Genomic DNA, 21,814 nt, shown 5'->3' on the forward strand with positions numbered 1-21,814 from the left:
CTTTCCTGTTTCTAACTTACACCCACAGAGACTCAGTAGACAATCCCTCCACGACTTCCACTTTTTCTGCAACTGTGACACTATCTCTGATCAACAGTTCCATGCCCCATTACCTCTTTTGCCCCCTCCCTGTCCTTTCTAAAACATCTAAAGCCTGGCACTCTAAGTAGCCATTACTGCCCCTGAGCCATCCAAGTCTCTGTAATGGCCACAACATCATAGCTCCAAGTACTGATTCACGCTCTAAGCTCATTCGTTTAGGTTTAGGCTAGGTTTACTCTCACTGGCACATAGCAGGCTGAGTGATGACCTTACGGATTTTCTTAATATTATCAGCAGCATAGGATAGAAGTCTGAAGTCCTTTCCCCAGCGTAGTAAAGTTGAAAATTACGGATCACAGGTGTAGGGTTATTATGGGAAGAACTTTAAAGAATATCCAAGGAAGTTTTCTGACACAGGGTGACCAATAACTGGAATGGAGGTGGTAGAGACTGATACTGTTAAAATAATTAAAAGGCTTTTGTACAGGTGCTTAAAAAGGAACATTTGGATATGAGTCTAAAATAGGCCAATGAGATTAGCCCAGATACGCATCATTGTTTGAATGGACAATGCAACCTGTTTCTGTGCTTTATGATTGAATGATTCTATGAAAGTCTGAAAATATAATTTTTCTGTGATTTTAATTCCATTGTTTAAGCTACCATCTCCCAATTAGGTTTAGTTTCTCTTGCAAGGTCCTCCTGAAAGAATACCCAAGGTAGGTCTGGAGTTTATTCAGAATCATCAGTGACCTTGCACATCCTCAACAATTATAACTGATGAAAAAGGATTGTGTTTTCCTGGCATATATGATGAATAAACTATTCTCGGGTTTCCAGCCAGATACAGATATCGATTTTAACTTATGTTTCGATGACAAACTTATCTTCATTATGGATTATGTCTACTCTGTTTATTTTTTTTAAATAAGCCGTAAGATATAGGAGCAGAAGTAGGTCATTCGGCCCATCGAGTCTGCTCCACCATTCAGTCATGGCAGATCCAATTCATCCAGTCATCCCTACTCACCTGCCTCTCCCCATATCCCTTGATGCCCTGGCTAATCAAGAACCTATCTATCTCTGCCTTAAATGCACCCAATAACTTGGCCTCCATAGTCGCTCCTGGCAATAAATTTCACAAATTTACCACCATCTGACTAAAGTAATCCCTCAGCATCTCTGTCCTAAGTGGATGTCTTTCAATCATGAAGTTGTGCCCGCTTGTCCTAGAATCCCCTACCATGGGAAATAACTATGCCATATCTCATCTGTTCAGGCCTTTTAATATTTGGAATGTTTCTATGAGATCCGCCCTCATTCTCCTGAACTCCAGGGAATACAGCCCAAGAGCTGTCAGACATTCCTCATAGAGTAACCCTTTCACTCCCAGAATCATTCTTGTGAATCTTCTCAGAACCTTCTCCAATGTCGGTACACTCTATCCTTGTTATATGTGGGGGATACGTACCTTGCAGTCGACGCATAATGTGAATAATTATTTAAATGGAGGAAATAGGGATGCGTTCTGGAGGGCTTCCTAACTATGTTTTATCTGTAATTTATTCACATTTTCATACCGATACGACACAAAAGCAGTACCACAAAGCAACATTTGTATTATATTTCATCAATTTAAGGTAAAATTCAATGTAATAAATCATAGAAAGTTAACATACTAGGGTGTAGAGCATTCACCAACAGTGGCAGGTGTGTTCACTCCGGGAAATGAGAGGTTGTTGTGGTGTCAGGCAGCTTTACATGGATGAGGTGGATGGTTGTGTGTCATCAGGATCATCAAGGAGTGAAGGAAGACTCACAGAACTCTCAGTACTGCTGGCAGCAGGAGATGACACCAGTTTGAAGAAAGTGGTGAGGGTTGTTTGCTTGGCAGCATTTTTGTTTTTCAGCATAAATTTGCTTGTAGGGAAGAAGACTCGACTGCAGGGAGTGTCTGAAATGCTGACTCCGTTCTAAACTTGGGTCGACGGCCATCGCCATTTGTGCCAAGTGTTCCACAGCCTTAAAAAATTCTGCCAGTTGCTTCATCATAAAATTCTTCCCCTGCAACTCGACACTTTCTTCTTCATCGTTATCACCATCAGTCTGAGTTAAACGCAGGTCATCCACACTTAATTCTTCAGCATGAGAATCCAGGAGTTCTACCATGTCAGCAGTCTCGAGATCTGAGAATCCTTCCCCACCAATTTTACAGCCCAAGGCCACACAATCCTGGAGAGCTGCAGTGAAGGCAGGAAACCCCTTGAGAGTGTGCACACACTCCACCCAAATTGATTTCCATGCTTCATTGAGAATGGAAGACCTGACCTCTTTCCAGGATTCATCAATGTTGTTGATGGCATGTCTGATGTTGAAGGACTTCCACCATTCCCTCACCGTTGGTAAACTCACAGGGTTTTCAAAATCATCTGTTGCTTGCAGCATCTGAGAGATAGCTTGCCGTAAAAAATACACCTTGAATGTGGATACCTTAACCTAACACGCCCTGTTTATAATTTCCAACTTTTTTTTCAAGTGTTAAAGTGGTTCTCTGCCGCTTGGCTGATGGCCCAGGACTTGACATCGGACGCTTAGGAAGCATAGTTAAATATTTCAAGCACAAAATCACTGCATTGCAGAAAACAGAAGTTTAAGAGCACAAGATCACACGTCCACACATTGCCAAAACCAATGCGAGACTGGCGGGAGTGAGACTGAGGCGTGCACACGTGACTTGTATTGGCGGGAAAGCAGTGTTCCTCGCATAACTGTGAGTTTTGGACACATGTAAGGAGAAGTTGGTAGAAATAGGCTCTTCCCATAACTGTGAATCCACATTATCTGAAGACACATATAACACGGATAGGGTGTATATCCTTTCTAAAATAAGGAGCCCAAATCTGCACACAATACAATACTCCAAGTGTGCTCTCACCACTGCCTTATAGAGCTTCAACATCACATCCCTGCTCTTATATTCTATTCTATACCTCTAGAAATAAATGCTAACATTGCATTCGCCTTTTTCACCACTAATACAACCTGGAGGTTAACCTTTAGGGTATCCTGCACAATGACTCCCAAGTCCCTTTGCATCTCTGCATTTTGAATTCTCTCACCATCTAAATAATAGTCTGCCTGTTTATTTCTTCCACCAAAGTGCATGAACATACAGTTTCCAACATTGCATTTCATTTGCCACTTCTTTGCCCATTCCTCTAAACTATTTAAGTCTTGCTTCAGGCTCCGTTTCCTCAACACTACTTGTTCCTCCACCTATCTTTGTATCATCGGCAAATTTAGCCACAAATCCATTAATCCCATAGTCCAAATCATTGACATTCATTGCAAAAAGCAGCAGTTCCAATACTGACCACTGTGGAACTCCACTGTTAATTGGCAGCCAGCCAGAATAGGATCCCTTTATTCCCACTCTCTGTTTTCTGCCGATCAGCCAATGCTCCACCCATGTTAGTAACTTCCCTGTTATACATACACACCCAGAGTTATACCATCTCACAAACCTGTAAAGAAGCTTAAATTACAGCTTATGTGGGTTAAAGATGACCTGGGACTCAAGGCAGCTGGCTTTTACAGGATTCCCTATGAATACGGAGCAGGGTATATCGGACGAACAAGGTAGAAACCTGCATTTAGGAGCACAGGAGAGGTATCCATTTGGGTTACTTAGAGAAATCGGTGGTAGCTGAATATTGCATTCACAACAGCCATAGGATTGACTTCGACAGCACAAAACTACTGTCCCACACCAATGGGTTTTGGGACCACCTGGTGAAGGAAGCCATTGAAATAAAACTAGAGGGAAAGAATTTTAACAAAGATGAAGGTCTCGCTCCAAGTAAGAACTGGAATTCGACTGTAAACAAAGTGGGGCAGCGGAACCTATATTGGATGAGGACTAACCAATCAGGAGGGATAGATGACGGGGGCTATTTATATCACAAGACTAGAAATGAAATCCGGACGAGCAGGAACTTGCAAGGAAAACCAAACCCAATTTCTAAACAGTTATTGGGAGAGGGTCGTTTAAAAACAGAATAAAAATGCAAAAAATATATATTTTCAGACTTTCATAGAATTATTCATCATATAGCACTGAAACGGGTTGCACTGTCCATACAAACAGTGATCCTTATCTGTCCTGATCCCATTGGCCTATGTTAGACTCATTTATTCATTAATTAAAACTGATGCTTACAATTCAAAACTCTTCAATATTTTTCAGTTGACGATAAAAGTAACTTCCAATAAGTTATTTTAATTTTTTTTTCTTTCACTGAGAATATTATTCACTTCAGTGTAAATTTGTGAACAGTAGATTACGTAACTTCTTTTCAGATGATGAATTTGCTGCTTTTAAACACTAGGTGGCATTAGGAGTTTTTAGAATGCTTCAGATTTTTGATATTTCAAAATTGTCTTTAGGTAGCAAAGCAAATGAGGTGGAAAAGGAAAAAAATAATCCAAACTCTGTTGTTATTTTATTTGGAATATACTGTTTATTTATTATTGTTCCTAAAGAGTTCATACTGGTTTAGGTTCAGGAACAGTTATAACCCCTCAACCATCAGGCTCCTGAACCAGTGGGATAACTTCATTCAACATCACTCGCCCCATCACTGAACTGTTCCCACAACCTATGGACTCATTTTCAAGGACTCCTCAACTCATGTTCTTGATATGTATTGCATATTTATTTATTTTCAAGATCTCTCACCCCATTACCTCTTCCCACTCCATTACTTGTAAAAATGCCATCCCCTACTCTCAATTCCTCTGTCTGTGCTGCATCCGCTCTCAGAATGAGGCTTTTCATTCCAGACGAAGGAAATGTCCTCCTTTTTCAAAGAAAGGGCCTTCCCTTCCTCCACCAACAACACTGCCCTCAACCGCATCTCTTCCATTTCACGAACATCTGTTTTTATCCCATCCTCACGCCATCCTACCAGGGATAGGGTTCCTCCTGTCCTCACCTACCACCCCACCAGCCTCCGCATCCAGCAACATAATTCTCCGGATCCCACCACCAGACACATCTTCCCCCTCCCCCCCACCCCCACCCCACTTTCAGTTTTCCTACGCGACTCACTTGTCCATTCATCCCTCCTCACTGATCTTACAACTGACACTTGTCCTTGCAAGTGGAACAAGTGCTACACCTCCTCCCTCACTACCATTCAGGGTCCCAATAAGTCCTTCCAGGTGAGGTGACACTTCATCTGTTGGGGTCATATACTGTATTGGGTGCTCCCGGTGTGGCCTTCTGTAAATCGGTGAGACCTGACATAGATTGGGAGACAATTTCACCAAGCAGTTACACTCTGCCTATCAGAAGAAGCAGGATTTCCCAGCGGCCACCCACCTTAATTACACTTCCCATTCCCATGTCAATCCATGGCCTCCTCTACTGTTGCAATGAGGCCACACTCAAGTTGGAGAAACACCTCCTTATATTCCCTCTGGGTAGCTACCAACCTGATGGCATGAACATTGATTTCTCAAACTTCCGGTAAAGGCCCACACGCCCTTCACCATTCCTCATACTCTTTTCCCTCTCTCACCTTATCTCCATGCCTGCCCATCGCCTCCCTCTGGTGCTCCTCCCCCTTTTCTTTCTTGCATGGTCTTCTGTTCTCTTCTATCAGACTCCCCCTTTCCACTACTTCACCAATTAACTTCCCAGCTCTTTATTTCAACCCTCCCCCTCCCGGTTTCTCCTATCACCTTGTTTCTCTCTCCATTCCCCCACCTTTTAAATCTACTCATCTTTTTTTCTCCAGTCCTGCTGAAGGGTCTCGACCTGAAACATCGACTGTACTTTTTTTTTCATAGATGCTGCCTGGCTTGCTGAGCTCCTCCAGCATTTTGTGTATGACAATAGACCCACCCCTGCTCTCCATGTATAAGAGCTGCCATTATTTTATATGGGAAAAATTTTCATAAAAGCAAAAACCCTCCTTGTAATGCGAAAACAGGTTACTAATGTAGGTCTGTAAAACTGAAGTGGCGTAAAGCGAACATTCGTAAAGCGAGGGACACCTGTATATCTGGAATCATTGTAAAGTAATATTTTACTGAACAAGCTCCCTTTCCCAGACACTTTTAACATCCAGGTAAAAATGGCATCACATGAGGACAACTTAAATTCAAAAACAAAAAATATGTTCTTGTACACACTCACCCACTGAAACCAATTCATTAAGTATGTTGAGAATATTCAATGTAATTTGCAGGTCACGAGTGTTCTGTAAAACAAATTTAAGTTTTCTTCACCATCAGTCAAAAGCATCAAACTGTGTATCAGCAGTTTCTTTTATTTTTAGAAGAATTCTTAAGTATGCTATAAAAGACCAGTCATGACATAATTGTATTTAACTCTAATAGTTCCATGGGAGAACACTATTTTGTAAAAAAAAAGTGGAGTTAAGATTTTTTAATAATTTATTTCATGGAGAATTGTATAGCATAAATGTCCCAAGGTTCCTCACAGGAACATTATTAAATGGATTGGGACACTAATCCCCGTAAGATAATAAGATATTGAAATCCCTGGTCTAGGAAGTAAGTTAAAAAGAGCAATATAAAAACAGGGTTAAAATAATGACACAGAGAGATTAAGAAATTTCTGTGCTGGCAGGTAGGGCTCAAGGTTGGCTGGCACAGTGAGTGTAAGTCATTTTAGGGACTGTCTCGATCCTGTAGTCTTTCTCACCCTCTCCTGTTAGACGCATTTGAAGTTGCTATCTCCCTTTCATATACTTTGACTGCACAGCTCTCTCCAGTCATTAATCCATTGAGAAAGACATTCCAGATTTAAGATCAATTATTGTATTATTATTATTATTATATTGAAAGGAAAATGCATAGTTACAGAGCAAAGTCTCAATCAGAACTTGAATACACGTTTTTAGTTGCCAGGTTGACACTAAAGGAGATCTTGCTTGGTTCAGCATTTAATGAGATAGTAAACAGATACCCTGTTTTAGCAGTCCGAACATTTCAGACTGAAATTGCCACTGGAACCAAGGTTTAATTCAAAATATCCAGAAGTATTTTACTTTTGAAGGGACAGGAAGAAAACAGAAACAGGAATGGTAGGGGCAACGTTGACAGTAAAAGCAGTATTGAGGAATGATTTTGCTTAGTGAAAGTAATTAGACTCAATTTAACAGAGACAAGAACTGACAAAATTATTAAAAACACTGCTCATGGCAACTTATAGGCAATCTTACCACATCAGGAAAAAGTTTATGCAGCAAAAAAAATACAATTAATTTTAAATCTGTAGAGCAACTGGCCCAATCAATCTGAAAAAGCCTGAAGGATGATTTCATAGAATGATTGAGGCAGCTTCTTAAAGCAATATGTCATTTTAAACTTAGTCTTGAGTAATAAGTGAGGAGGATTAATATATCATATACAAGGATCTTATGAAATATGACAGAATCCAATACCGAGTGGCACAATTTAAAACCAAAAATTATCCAAAATAGGTGTATAGAGGATCAGACAGCTAAAGAATATTGGGAAATTAGTTTTAAAAATCTGCAAAAAAAATAAGAATAAGGAACATTTAATATTTTTCAAGTAACAGACATTCCATTGAAGATAAAAATTCAACAAAAAAAAATTTACCCATGGCTGATAGAGAATAAATATTAGAAAAAAATATTTGATTGAGGAACTAATTATCAGGCAAATAATGCCAAGTTGGTTAATATAGTAGTCTTGTATTTTCAAAAGATGTGAAAAATATTGATATTAAACAGGGCTGTCAAGATTGAGGTAAAATATAATGGTTTGAAAATTGATTAAAAGATGGGAAACAAATTAATATATAGACCTTTTACACGTTGGAAGCTTTTATTAGTGGGGTTTCAGAAAGATCGACATACATGAAAAAGTGTGGTGTGGTGTACTGATAATTGCTGACAATACAGAACATGGGAAGGTGAGTTATGAATAGGAATCAATCAGCTTCAAAGTGATGTATACAGGATACACAATTGACACAAACATGCAACATGGCATAGACTGATACAGCACAGAAAAGGGCCCTTTGGCCCAATGGCTCATGCTGGCCAAGATTCCCATCTAAACCAGTCCCATTTGTCCCTCTCAGCCTTTGCTATCAATGTACTTGTCCAAGTACCTTTTAAATGTTGCTATTGCACCTACCTCAGCCACTTCCATGCACTGAACACCTTCTGGGTGAAAAACTTGCCTTTCAGTTCCTGTAATCTCCCCCTTCTCACCCTAAACCTACTCCATATTCTTCTTTATTCCTCAACCCTGCCAAACAAGACTGCCAGTATTGCCTGCATCTATGCTTCCCATGATTTTATACACCTCCATAGGATCATTCTATCCTCTCCTACTCTCCAATGAAGAAAGTCCAACTTGTTCAACATTTCTATAACTTCAGCCATCTTTAGTCAAAGGATTATATTCGCTCTTTAGATGCTCCTTTTCCCTTAACATACTTACATGTAGAATTGCTTTGGATTCTCCTTAATATTCATATTAAAAGTTATCTTATGGCCCCTTTCTACCCTTCTGACTTCCTTCTTGAATATACTTCTGCATCTCTTGTACTCCTCCAGGAATTCACTTCATTGCAGCTGCCTGTATCTGATCCATGTCTCCTTCTTTTCCCTGACCAAAGGTTTAATATCTTTTGTCCTTGGTTCCCTACTCCTGCCAGCTTTGTCATTAACTACAACAGAAACATGAAGCTCCTGAACTCTTGATATCTTACTTTTAAAAGCCTCCCACTTGCAATTTGCTTTCAAACAACCTACTCCAATAAACTTTTGCAAGCTCCTGTCAGATACCAACAAAACTTTCCTTATCCTAATTTAGTAGTTTAACTTGTGGACCAGATGTCCCTTTCCATAACAAATTTAAAACTAATAGAACTATGGTCTCTGTTCCCAAAGTGCTCCCGACTGTCATCTCAGTCACTTGTTCTGCCCTATTTCTCAAGATTAGGTCAAGCTTTGTCCTTTCATTTGAAGGGTCTTTGATAGTTTGCTTGAAGATAATTCTCAGGCAAAATGTGAGAAGTTAAGTTTGGTAGAAGAAAATAAAAGTTATTTTTAAATCATGAGAATTGGCAGTTATTTGAGAGATTAGGATGTGGTGTTGTGCAGACAGTTAAAGTATAGGTACAGAGTAATTACTACAAGGGCATTGGAGTACAAAGGATGAGGCTAATATGTTGGGTGAGGGCGGGCAAGCATACATATAGTGTGTGCATTTATTGCCTCTGTATATAACGAAGAATAGAAGATACCTTGGAGTGGTGTATTGTAAAATTACTAGATTTAATCTTGGGTTGGGCTAGCCTACATTTTCTGCAATTTAGAAGAATAGTAGGTGACTTCATTGAACTGTAGGATTTTAAAGGAACTGATAGAATAATTGCTGAAATACTGTTTTACCCAGCTAGAGTGCATAGAATTTGGTATCGGCTATTTCAATAGAGGGTTGTGAACACCTATTTCTAATTTTTACATTTGTCTGTGTAGGGAGCAGAGAAAGAAATTTTGATAGTGTGACATAAACAACTCTTCCAATAGAATCTAAAGAGTATTAATTATTAACCAAAGTAGTTGAAGGAATAAGAAAGGTTATCTGTACCTCAAGTGCTGATAATATTATTTCCATTCCAGTTGAACCTTTGCCCATTATATCTTTCTTTGTTCTTTCTGCAAATTCAATAATGAAATATTTTAAAAACTCATAACATAGCTGTAACAGGAAGTGTACTTTTGCTTATAAGCTTTGATAAGAAGACAATCATTTGTTTATTTACATGGAAATTAGTTTTTCCATTAAATACAAACATACATGAATTATTTAATGTAATATTATATTGCAACTAATAATTTAGCTTAATAAATCCTATATATTAACAAAATTTTAAAAACTAGAAATCAAATACGATCCCAAAAGTACTGACTGTTGTTCTATATAAATAAGAATTTTGGCATTCCATTTTTTTGTTTGACCTCGGATGAGAATTTAATTATAATTCTTTGGAAAAGAGAAACCATAATTTGAATTCCTTAACTTTGAGCAAAGATTAGAACATGCATAACCTATAATAAGGATAGCTGGAGAACACAACCTGAACAGAACAAATCTTGCAGAATACGAAAGTAATTCTTATAAAATATTACAACTGACAATCAAAATACTATGGTCCTGAATACAGTATTAACAATAACAGTGGGGGATCAGAATTCAATGTTAAGAAATAAATGGATAGCAACTTACAGTGGCTGCAAATGTGTACAAAATCTGAAGGCTGCTGTCCAGCTTTATTTTTATTTAGGAATACCGCACAGTAGCAGGCCCTTCCTCTCAACGAAGCTGTGCTGCCCGATTACACCTGTGTGACCAAATAACCTAACGTGTATGTCTTTGGAATGAGCGAAGAAACTGGAGCATCCACAGGGAATCCATGTGATCACAGGGAGAATGTACAAACTCCTTACAAATGGCGGTGGAATTGAACCTGGCTCACTAGCACTATAATAACATTACCACGCTGCCCTAATTTGATACGTGACAGCTTTTTCTTGTCAACAAACCTGACAAGTTTAATTTCAAGTTCAAGTTTAGTTATCATACAAATATACATGAATATAGCCAAATGAAACAGCATTCCTCAGGGGCCAAGGTGTAAAACACATTACCAACAGCACACTGCACATAGTACGTAGCATAAATAGCATACATGGTAATGATTTCAGAAAAAAAGCATACAGTCACAAAGAAAAAAGATAATATAGCTGAAGTCCGAGTGGCAGGATTGTAGATTGATGGTATGTTGTCCTGGGCCACCTTGTTCTTCCTCCAAGCGAGCACTGGAGGGCAGCAATGAGCAATCGCTAAGTTGGGCGGAGGGGCAGTGTACTGCACCGAACAAACACCAGACAGGAGGGGCCAGTCCCCAACCCAGTACAGATTCCAGTGCGCCCACAGAGGTCCCTGCTCTCTCCCACACCACCTCTGGTATCTCCACCCCTGGGCAACTGCAACACGGTAGTGTAATGGCTGGCACAATGCTTTTCAAAACCAATGGTCCTGGTTCAATTCCCAACACTGTCCGTAAGGAGCTTGTACGTTCTCCCTGTGACCACCTGTGTTTCCCCCAGCTGCTCCAGTTTCCTCCCACAGTCAAAAAGCTACGTAGGCCAATTGATTACTGTAAACTGACCCATGATTAGGCTACGGTTAAATTGGGAGTTGCTGGGTGGCATGGTTTGAAGGGCCAGAATTCAGGCAATAACACAACAACAAGATGCATTAAGTCCAGGCCAATCACTATTGAGTAACTCGCTAATGGGATAGTCTTGCAGTACTTGATGTTCTTGGTACCCAGCAGTGACTTGTGCTTGCAAAAAAACACAGGTAAGAACAAACAGTACACCTTTGATTTGACCTGGAGTGGCCACTGTGTCCAAACGCACCACCATCTTACCAGAAAACAAGTCTTGGTTTATAACAGTTATCTGTGGGACACCCAGCACAAAAACCTGTTAAGATCTATTCCTTTCAGTTCAGCAGAATTTTTGGCAATGTGGTATACCTCAATTATTGTCAAGCAACCTCTCTAAGAAAGAGAAGTGTAGAGTCTCATTGCTTTAAATGGGTATAAGACAAAACTAACTTGAACATGTAATTTAGCCATTGAGCTGATCAGATCATGGCTGATGAATGACCCATCTGCAAATTCTGGGCTTCACAACTTAATAATCTTGATTAACAAATTCATCAAAACTTTAGTATGCTTCAATAATCTTTAATCTCACCACGGGGAGTAAAAGAATTTAAGATTGCAAAGAGTTAGATGTGGTTAAATCTAACAAGATTATGCATGAGAATTTTCAATAGAAATACAGTACATCATTGCAGACTTGGTCCAACGTTTCAGGTATAGTAAAAACTCTGCTTTCTGGTGTTTCATTGTTTGACTCCATTTTAGAGGGAGGGACAGGGGCGATAAAGGGACGGTCTCAAAGGAGTGACTAGACTGACACTGATATATTTGTCTTTGCAGCAACTGTCATGAATGCACTAACATTGGGTTAACTGGTATATTTGATCAACCTGTCAAGCTCAACACCAGATGACTAGCTGAGCTTTAATAGTTTACTGTATACTTCTCTACTCTCTATACTTATGACTGTGGCTGGGCACAGCTCAAATGCGATATAGAGGATTTACCACTGAAGTTTCTTCTGACTGAGAGCAATGATACTGGCCAGAAAACACACATCTCCTAGAGGTAAAGAGGTTAACAAGCAGGCACTTTGGTACACCGGAGTCCCAGAAGCTTTTGTAATGCATCTGTCTTTCAAATGCCTGCTCTCTTACAATAGATGAGTTAGGACTCATCAGGACTAACAAGGATTATATCCGTATTTCTGCCCTTTGTTTTGTTCAAATGTAGCTTAACCCGGACACAGCAGACAACTTTATTAAATGCCTATACCAGCTATTTAGAGCGGATTGCAATAGTGCACTATGTGGTGGTGGCTCGTGTAGGTTTATAAGTAACAGACAGTGCAGGGACGTGTCAGTCATTCTTTCTTTTTCCTCTGCTGACTTAGAGGCTCTTTTCAGTTACTGTAAACCATTCTACCTACCCAGGGAATTTCACTCTGTTATCCTAGCTGGTACTTACATTACCACTGAGGCAAATGCTCAATCTGCACAATGACTGTTGGGTGGCAATATCTAAGATTTGGAAAATAAATTTCCCAATACTGTCATTTTCATTATGGGGGGATTTTAACTATTGTAACATGAAATTATGACCACCCCAAACCCCACCAGATGATTAGCTGCCCCACACGTGAGGACAGAACTTTGGAAGACTTCTATACCAACATTAAAAGGGCATTGTGCTCCTTTCCCCCAAGCACCTCTTGGCAAGCCTGACCATGCCATGATTGTGCTTGTTCCCAGCAAGAATAAAAACATGGAACTGTCTAAAGCAAACAGGATCATCAGATGGCAATGAACTCCTGAGACCGTTGCACGGCTGAGATACTGCTCAGGCTCCATGGACTGGAAGGCCATGGAATGCTGGCGTTGTCACAAAGATAAGTATACTGACACAGTCCGTCAGTGAAGATGTGCGTTTTCCTAAAAAGATCATTGTGAGGTATAACAATGACAAGCCGTGGTTCACCAAGGAGTTGAGGACTCTCAAATCTGAAAAGGATCATGCCTACAGGTGTGGAAATGGACAGGGACATAGCTCTGCAAAATGGTAGTTTAATAAAGAATAGGCTAGAGAAAGACTTTAACAATAGCCAGACGAGTTTGGTGTTCCTCGCAAAGTCTTACCAAATTCAAATAGAAGTGCTCCCAAGTCTCCCACTCCCTTACCTTGGCCAATCAGCTCAATCCATTTTATTGCTGGTTTGATAAGGACAATCAACATCTATCTCTTCTCACAGCCGATCCTCATATGCTGATGACTCACAAGCACACCAATGTCACCATCCTCCCTTCATCCCAGCTCTATTTGTCTTCTTCAGTCCCCACTCCCCTCTTGCTCCCTCCCTCCATCCCACCCTAAGCTTTCTGTGAAGCAAGAAGACATTTGCAAACTATCTGGAAAACATAACATTAGGAAAGCTGCAGGCCCTGATGGTGTCTCACCTGTACTCTAAGTGTGAATCAGCTAACACCTGAGATATTTAACTACTCCCTACAACTGGGCAGGGTTCTGGACTGCTACAAAGCTGCTTCACTTGTTCCAGTTCCCAAGAAAGACAAGATTACTGGACTTACTGATTATAAACGAGTCACTTTGACTTCAGTGGTTATGAAAACCTTTGAACACCTGACGTTGGCCTTTTTAGCTCCATTACTGATGCCCTTCTTGTCCCACTACAGTTTGCTTATAGAGCAAATCAACTGAGGATACAGTTAACTTGTGCCTTCATTACGTTCTTTAACATTTTGACTCCCCCAAAACCTATGCGATGATCTTGTTTGTGGGTTTTAATTCCACCTTCAACACTATTGTTTGGGAGTTTCTCCACAGCAAGCTAACACAGCTAGCTGTATTCCATAGTACCTGGAATTACTAACTTCCTGATAGGAAGGAAGGCTGGGCTCCTACTTATCCAATCCAATGTCTATAAGTACAGGCACTCCCCAGAGATGTAGTCTTTCATCCCTCCAATTCTAATATAAATTTTATAAATTCCAATTTTATATAAATGACTGCACCTCCACAGACAAATCCACTAAAATCCTAAAGTTTGCAGATGACACAAGTGTAGTTGGTCTCATCCCTAATAATGATGTGACCTACCATCAAGAAGAGGGAGATATCCTCCTAGCATGGTGGGCGCTTAATAACTTGGAGCTTAATGGTACCAAGCCAGTGGAAATGAGGATTAATTTCCACCAACAACGTCCTACCTGACTCCCCTTGGAAATTAATGGTCAGGCTTTATATGTGGTTGACTCATTCAAATTCCTGGGGACCACCATTACCAATACATTGAAGTGAGACAAGCACATTATGCTCCTCACTAGGAAAGCACAACAGAGGCTGGTCTTCCTACGTCACCTTAGGAAACTTCAATGTCTGTAGTGAGATGCTAAAGATGTTCTATAGGTCAGTTGTGGAGAGCGCCCTCTTCTTTGTGGTGGCGTGTTGGGGAGGAAGCATTAAGAAGAGGGACGCCTCACGTCTTAATAAGCTGGTAAGGAAGGCGGGCTCTGTCGTGGGCAAAGTACTGGAGAGTTTAACATCGGTAGCTGAGCGAAGGGCGCTGAGTAGGCTACGGTCAATTATGGAAAACTCTGAACATCCTCTACATAGCACCATCCAGAGACAGAGAAGCAGTTTCAGCGACAGGTTACTATCGATGCAATGCTCCTCAGACAGGATGAAGAGGTCAATACTCCCCAATGCCATTAGGCTTTACAATTCAACCGCCAGGACTTAAGAACTTTTTAAAAGCTATTATTAATGCTTTTTGAGATAGTGATTTAGATGCATATCATATTTTTTACTGAGTTAAGTATTGTATGTAATTAATTTTGCTACAACAAGTGTATGGGACATTGGAAAAAAAAGTTGAATTTCCCCATGGGGATGAATAAAGTATCTATCTATCTTAACATCTCAGGGCGTACCCTGATGAATTTTAACTCAGCTATCATTGAGAGTGTTGTGACCACTGTATCAACGTTTGGTTTCCCACCGCTTCATCCCTCTCCAAGTCTAGGTTGCAGCGAGTGGTTCACTCTGTGGAGAAGATCATTGGCTGTCAAGCTACCAATAATGAAAGAGCTGTTCATTGCCCAAGCAAAGAAACGAGCTGAAAAAATTACTACTGGCTCCATCCACTCTAGCAGTCACCAATTCACCGAACTGCCATCAGGGAGATGCTACAAGTCCATCACCACCAGGACTACATGTCATCTCTGAAGTTCCTTTCCTGTAGCTGTCCAGCTCCTCAACAGAACTCATGCAGATGTAATACCCCAAATGTCCCCGCACAACGTCTGTTAAATGGTCTTTCCTGCTCTCCTTGTTCTGTTGATAATTACTGAATCTGTTCATATGTTCATTTATTTAAGTTTGATTATTGACATTTGCACATGACCGTTCTGCTGATTGTTGATTGCTCATGGCTGTTTGCACTATTGTCTTATAAATTGCTGGCTGCTATTGCGTTGTCTGTTATGGCATTGTCCCAAGTTTTACACTTGGCACTGAATCACAATTAATATGTTTCACATACTGGCAATAAAGTGATTCTGATCATCATGTGCTATGTCTAAAAAAAACATTCCCCAATTTATTCTATCTAAATATTCTATACTTTAGAACAACTATTAAATCTTGCCTGAATATTCCACTAGATGGAAAATTTCTAGCCTCTCAATGATTCTAAAAATGTGTTTCTACACACACTATGTAACAACCTACAAAGACATGAACAATTGATATCAACTTGGCAAATTTTATCACTCTCACCTTGAGCAGAAAATGCAACAGTGCTGTTCTGAAAACTATGGCACACTGGTACCATATTTGATAAAAACTTTCTAACAGTTCCAATGGATTTGGCACATATAATGGAATTAGTGAAAAAAACGTTCTCTTGCTGCCTTATATAACATTTCAAATGCTAGCACTAAAGATACTTTAATTATTTTATTTGCAATTAATAAGGCATTCGTCCATGCAGATTGCCAACATAATGGAAATGTACTTTTAAACAATCACATATGAATCTGTTTGAGGAAGTTTGGGAGCATGAAAGATGCTGCATAGCTGTATTTAGGTAGTACTTTTACCATCGCTTTTTTGGACATTCCATTCCATTCCTAATTTACAAACTGCACAATTTTACATTTTTTAAAGAATGAAATATTAGTCATCAAACCTTCACAACTAAATACAAGATCCCACCTTAAAAAATAAGTCAAGAATGCAACATGAAGAGAAATGTAATGGTGAAAGGAAGACTAGGTCCCACAACATACTGTGTTACAGTGTGGAGAAAGGGAGAAAGACCAAAATTGTTGGTATGTTTCTTTTCATCAACAGACAAAAGAAACAAACCACAGAACATTAAAGTTGAAATGTGAAGAATAAGAAATATACAAAGGGTTGTCCATATCAAACACAGGTGTTCAAGGTAAAATTATTTAGGTGATTCCAGTATACAAACAGTACGTTTCAGCTAACACAGACAGTCTTGTAAAGAATTAAGGTGATATGGTCAGGTGGGTGGAACAGATGGATACGTGGATGGGGAAATCTCATGCTGAGAAATGGCAGAGCATCAAAAACTATAAGGCACAGAATGAGAATCCTTGGCAGAAATATCAAAGCTCTAGTACAGTGAATGATTAGGTTTTGGAATGCACTGCCAAGTGGTAGTAGTGAGAGCTAATTCAATTGCAGCATTCAAAAGAGAGCTGATTAAATATTGAAGAGGAAAGAATTTGCAGTGCTAAGGGGAGAGGGACTAACTTTTGTAGAGCCAGTACAGACTCGATGTTTTATTCTGCACTGTAAACATAGTGATTTTGAAAGAGCCAATATGCTCATGGCTACATTTACTCGTAAACTTAACATTCCCTTTAGAATGTCCTGTAAGGTGTAGGGTTAGCACCTTTAGAAATAAAGACACAATAAGCTGCAAACACTCAGCATGTCAGATAATACATGCGGAAAGAGAATGAACAGAATGATCTATTTAAATGGAGTCTGAGAAAGCAGCTGCCAGGAGAAATGTAAGCAGTGCAGGAAGCAACATTCTTCTTCAACCACACAAAAGCCCGTAATTCCATCAACCACAGAGAATTATGAAGGATCCTTCTCAAACTTGGCTACCCACAAATATCACTCTGCTCTGTTATGACATGCAAGCCATGATCTGTACCAATGGATTCATCAAATATCCAAATCCAGTTCAGCTTAGGGTCCAACAAGGCTGCGTGAAGACAACATCTTCCTCGCCTTACCAAATCTGCTGAATTTACAGCAGAAATTATTCAAACCTCATTACCTCTACTCCAAAACTAAGATCGCATCTATTTCAGACACCAAAGTACAAATATGTATTTGCATACTTAGAAAGCAAATTCTAAACCATCCTTGACTTCTTTGCTGAAGTGTTAAGAAGAGAGGCCTGCTATTAAACATCTATAAGAACATGGTCCTACTGCAAAATTCATCTCTACTTATCAAGAATCCTGATGTAACCTTGGTCAAAGTGGATTTTTGCCATATCTCAGGAGCCAACCAGATTGGAGCAGATATAACTGCTGAATTATACCAGTGCTAATGTGCCAATACAGTTACCACTGCCTGTAGAAAAGAACATTTGAAGATCAGTGTATCCAACCGACACCAAGCTATGCTCTACAGTCAGCAGTGCCCCCACCCTCCTGTATTAGAGACACAATAAACTTCAGGCAATCATATTAGAGCACTTGAGAAGTACCATTAATGTTGCATCTACAAAATCAGCAATAGAATAAGCAAATAAAACCAATGTCCTCTCCCAACTATCATCAGCACCACTGAGGTGCTGATCGCACTGTCAACTGGCTTGACTCCTTACTCCTGGAGTTCGGCATAAATATCCAGAAGGACATAAAAAAATGATTCAAAGTCACCCTTCTTGAAAATTGTAACAGCTTTGCTGATCTATGGAAACCCCTGGTCCAAGAATGCTCAAACTGGAAAAGAAATGAGAGCATACTCTTCAGATATGCTCAAACTCAAACAACGCACACAAGTTTCAACACCTAAAGCACCTACAGCACCTGTAGCAAAGCCTATTGATCCCAAAAAGAACTTAACTAATTCAGTGTGCTAGGAATGTAGCTGTCTTCAGCAGGAGAAATTTAGGGCATCAAATGAACAGGGTTCAACAGAGTCATTTTTTTTAATGGAACATATAAGAATAAGTGTCAAGCATTAATTTAGTTTTAATTCTTATGAATAAAATTGGCATTGGAAAGGTGCACATAATATTGATTTTTCATTTATAAAAAGAATATAAGCCAGCAGGAACCTCTAAGTAATTTAATGAAGCTAGGTTATAAATATCAGTTGAATAACCACTCGGGACCAAGCAAGATTTTTGCAATGTCACAACAAATGGCTGAAAAATTATTAGCTGGAACTGTAAAAAAAATCTAAGTTACTGGATGTGGTAAACTATGTATACCTGTCTGGACATGCCCCTCTGCTGACTGCTCCTGTGGCTCCTCCCACAGACCCCTGTATAAAGGCGATTGGGGCACTGCTCCCCCCCCCCCTCAGTCTTCGACATGTCGTGCTCCCTTTTTGCTGCTAATAAAAGCCTATCGTTCACTTCCAGTCTCCTAGAGTTATTGATGGTGCATCACTGGACAAATATTGAAATGAGACTTAATAGTTGAACTGCTTTTGATGCAAGAGGATAAAACACATTAAGTTTCAATGCTGTTTAAAGATATAGACCCTGACAATTTATTCCAGAACTTGAACCTGTAGGAGGTGGTATTAATTCCTCTTCTATTCTAAGGAAGTATTAACCCTGAAAAGAATGTATATATTAGTGCTTAAGCCCTTTCCCAATACAATGTGCAGCTTCGCACCATTTGTAAAGAAATCATGACATTCAGCAACAGAAAAGTCACAATGCTGTACCTTGTGTATATGTGTTGCAAATAAACTTCAGAAGTTTTGTAAAAAATAGGAGCAGCTGATCAGAACAAAACAGTATATAAACTAGGAGCAGGAATAGGCCATTCAGCGGCTCAAGCCTGCTCCGCTGTTTAATAAGAGCATAGCTGATTTATCTGTAACTTCAACTCTGCATTCTCACTTTTTCCTGCTCATTTATTACTTTGCTCATCAATAATCTATCAAATGCTGCCTTTAAAACATTCAAAACAGTGTTCCCACTGCAGTTTGAGGGAAGTTAGTTCCAAAAACTCATTGAGAGAAAAATAAACATTTACCTCATAGAACATGGAACACTATGGCACAGTAAAGGCCTTTCATCCCTGTCTTAATTGGACAATCGCTTATTTTTAAACAATGAGCTTGCTTCTAGATTCAAGAGGAAAAATCCTCTCCATATTCAACTTCAAGATCTTATGTTCCAATTAAGTCACAATTAAGTTTTTCAAAACAGCAGATTCAAGGCAAGCTTTCCTGGAAAAACGATAAAGATCAAGATTCTCATGTGGGATTAAAGTAAAACTCAAATGTTCTATGCATTGAAAGTAGATTTTCTTAAAATGCAATTGGTGCTATTCTGAGGAAATTACACTATATGTATGCATACTTAAATTTTTATGGCCAGAGAAGTTTGTTCAGCAGTAATTATCCCATTTAACAAGGCACAACCTCTTCTGCTTTGTTTTAAAAGTCAGTGTGAAATTGGGTGTAACAGGTTGAATTCCCTTTCAATCAATGATTCTGTGCTGCAGAGCAGCAGAATATCAGTGACATGTGCTTCTGGATTTCAACCTTTACTATGCACGTGCAGTTGCCAGGATTTGCTGTGTTACGTATAAATACCACTGGAAAAACAAGGGTTAAGCCATTGTTGTGACCATGGATTCACAACAATATCTGATGGAGAGTTCGATTAAAAGCAATCTATCCAGACCCTCTAGATCAAAAACTTCGGGAATTAACAATATCATTACTGTACAAGTACTGTGTAAAGATCAGTAAATGTACAGGGCCAAAGCTCCCTTCAAAAATAATATGCATACTAGTGGACAAAGTGATTCTCCACAACTTAAAGATATTATATATTTATGTTGTTGCATAGAGGTGCCGGGTCTACTTGATGTTTTTCTAAGTTCTTCGTTAATTTTCATTTCAGAAATTCAAGCTCATACTGTATGGTATTGTACCAACTGAGCATGCAATAATAAATAAAGGAAATCAACTTCATTTATCCAGAAAGGGAAAAATCTAAATCACTGAAGATTATACCTGTATGTAATGCTCATTCCTTGTTTTGCTATTTAAATATAATCTTCTCAATTAAGAAGATTAATTTTACAATTCAAATATAAACTTTTTTCCCCATCTTCCTTCACTCCTTGAAATCTATTTCATTCCATATACAAATTGACTCTTAAGACACCCACTCCAGTTCTTCCTTCTCTTCCAACAGTACTGTAAAATTCTCATTTCTTAAATTTCATTCAAGATTTTCACTTTTTAGTCCCATGATTCACAAATGCCTTGTTGCCCTCAGTCACAATGTTTTTCTTCAAACAAATTACTTTCAAATCGATGAGGAGGGAACAAGTCTAAAGATCAAGATGCTCTATTCTAGCAAGATTTGTCTTAAACTCACAGCTTTTCCCCACTTCATATTAAAGCTAAGAACATGTAAAAGTTGAGCTGGATTTCTTGAGAAGTAACTTAGCATTTAGCAGATGAGAGGGTCTGCCAACTAGATGTTGTTCTTTGCCTGTAGAATTATTTCAGAACTTCATCTCCAATTGGATTATCTCTAGTTTCATGACTGTGATCTCCTAGTCCAAAGCTTCCTAGTGAATATTGAAGTCATTATGTTTGCATCAACTGTTACAATCTCCGCTGACTTTATACAGTTACCATTGCTCCATTACCATTCCAGACTACTTCCTTTGCTCCAATTTAACACACCATTTGAGCATAATTTATCCTAATCTAAGTTTCTGATCATGCATCTTCACAAAGTGTCCATTACTTTAGCATCAACTATTGCTGCTGCTAGATTATACTTACTTTAATGAAATCTTCAACTATCCCATTTAAAAACTTTTCCAATGCTCCCCAGCCATCTTCCATGCTCTCACTCTTCAGTGCCTGTAACCCACTTGCATACTCCCTGTCAGCTATATTAACATGGTCTCTGAACTACACAACCAAGCAATTAAAAGTTTTCTTCCCTTTGAGAACTCTACTGCAACTCTGGGCTCTATCTGTGATTAATTAAAGCATTTCCCACCACAGATCATGGTATGTAGGATTTTACTTGATATTTAATTGATAGGCATTAAACAGTAGCTCCTTACTCAGATTGAACCTAGTTACTTCTGTTGTATAAACAATTGAACCAACAGCTTAGAAATTACCACACAACAATCAACTCATGCTAGTTTCTAAGAACCATGATAACATTAAGGAATCTAAATTACAGATTTTACACATAGATCAATGATCACTAATCATGTTCCTCAACTC

At 39.2% G+C, this 21,814-nt stretch overlaps 1 protein-coding gene across 9 annotated transcripts in view; it reads right to left on the bottom strand.

The window, feature by feature from the left end:
• Positions 1–21,814, bottom strand: part of agtpbp1 (ATP/GTP binding carboxypeptidase 1) — a 254,072-nt gene that overhangs the window by 155,801 nt on the left and 76,457 nt on the right. For all 9 annotated transcript variants that reach the window (XM_073071166.1, XM_073071108.1, XM_073071156.1 and 6 more), the window contains 2 exons: positions 9,706–9,773; positions 6,245–6,308 (listed from right to left, as the gene is read on the bottom strand). In XM_073071166.1, the coding sequence (XP_072927267.1) occupies positions 6,245–6,308; positions 9,706–9,773 (132 nt within the window). The remainder of the gene's footprint in view (positions 1–6,244; positions 6,309–9,705; positions 9,774–21,814) is intronic.

Source organism: Hemitrygon akajei, chromosome 2 (genome assembly GCF_048418815.1).
Source record: "Hemitrygon akajei chromosome 2, sHemAka1.3, whole genome shotgun sequence".
Taxonomy (NCBI): Eukaryota; Metazoa; Chordata; class Chondrichthyes; order Myliobatiformes; family Dasyatidae; genus Hemitrygon; species Hemitrygon akajei.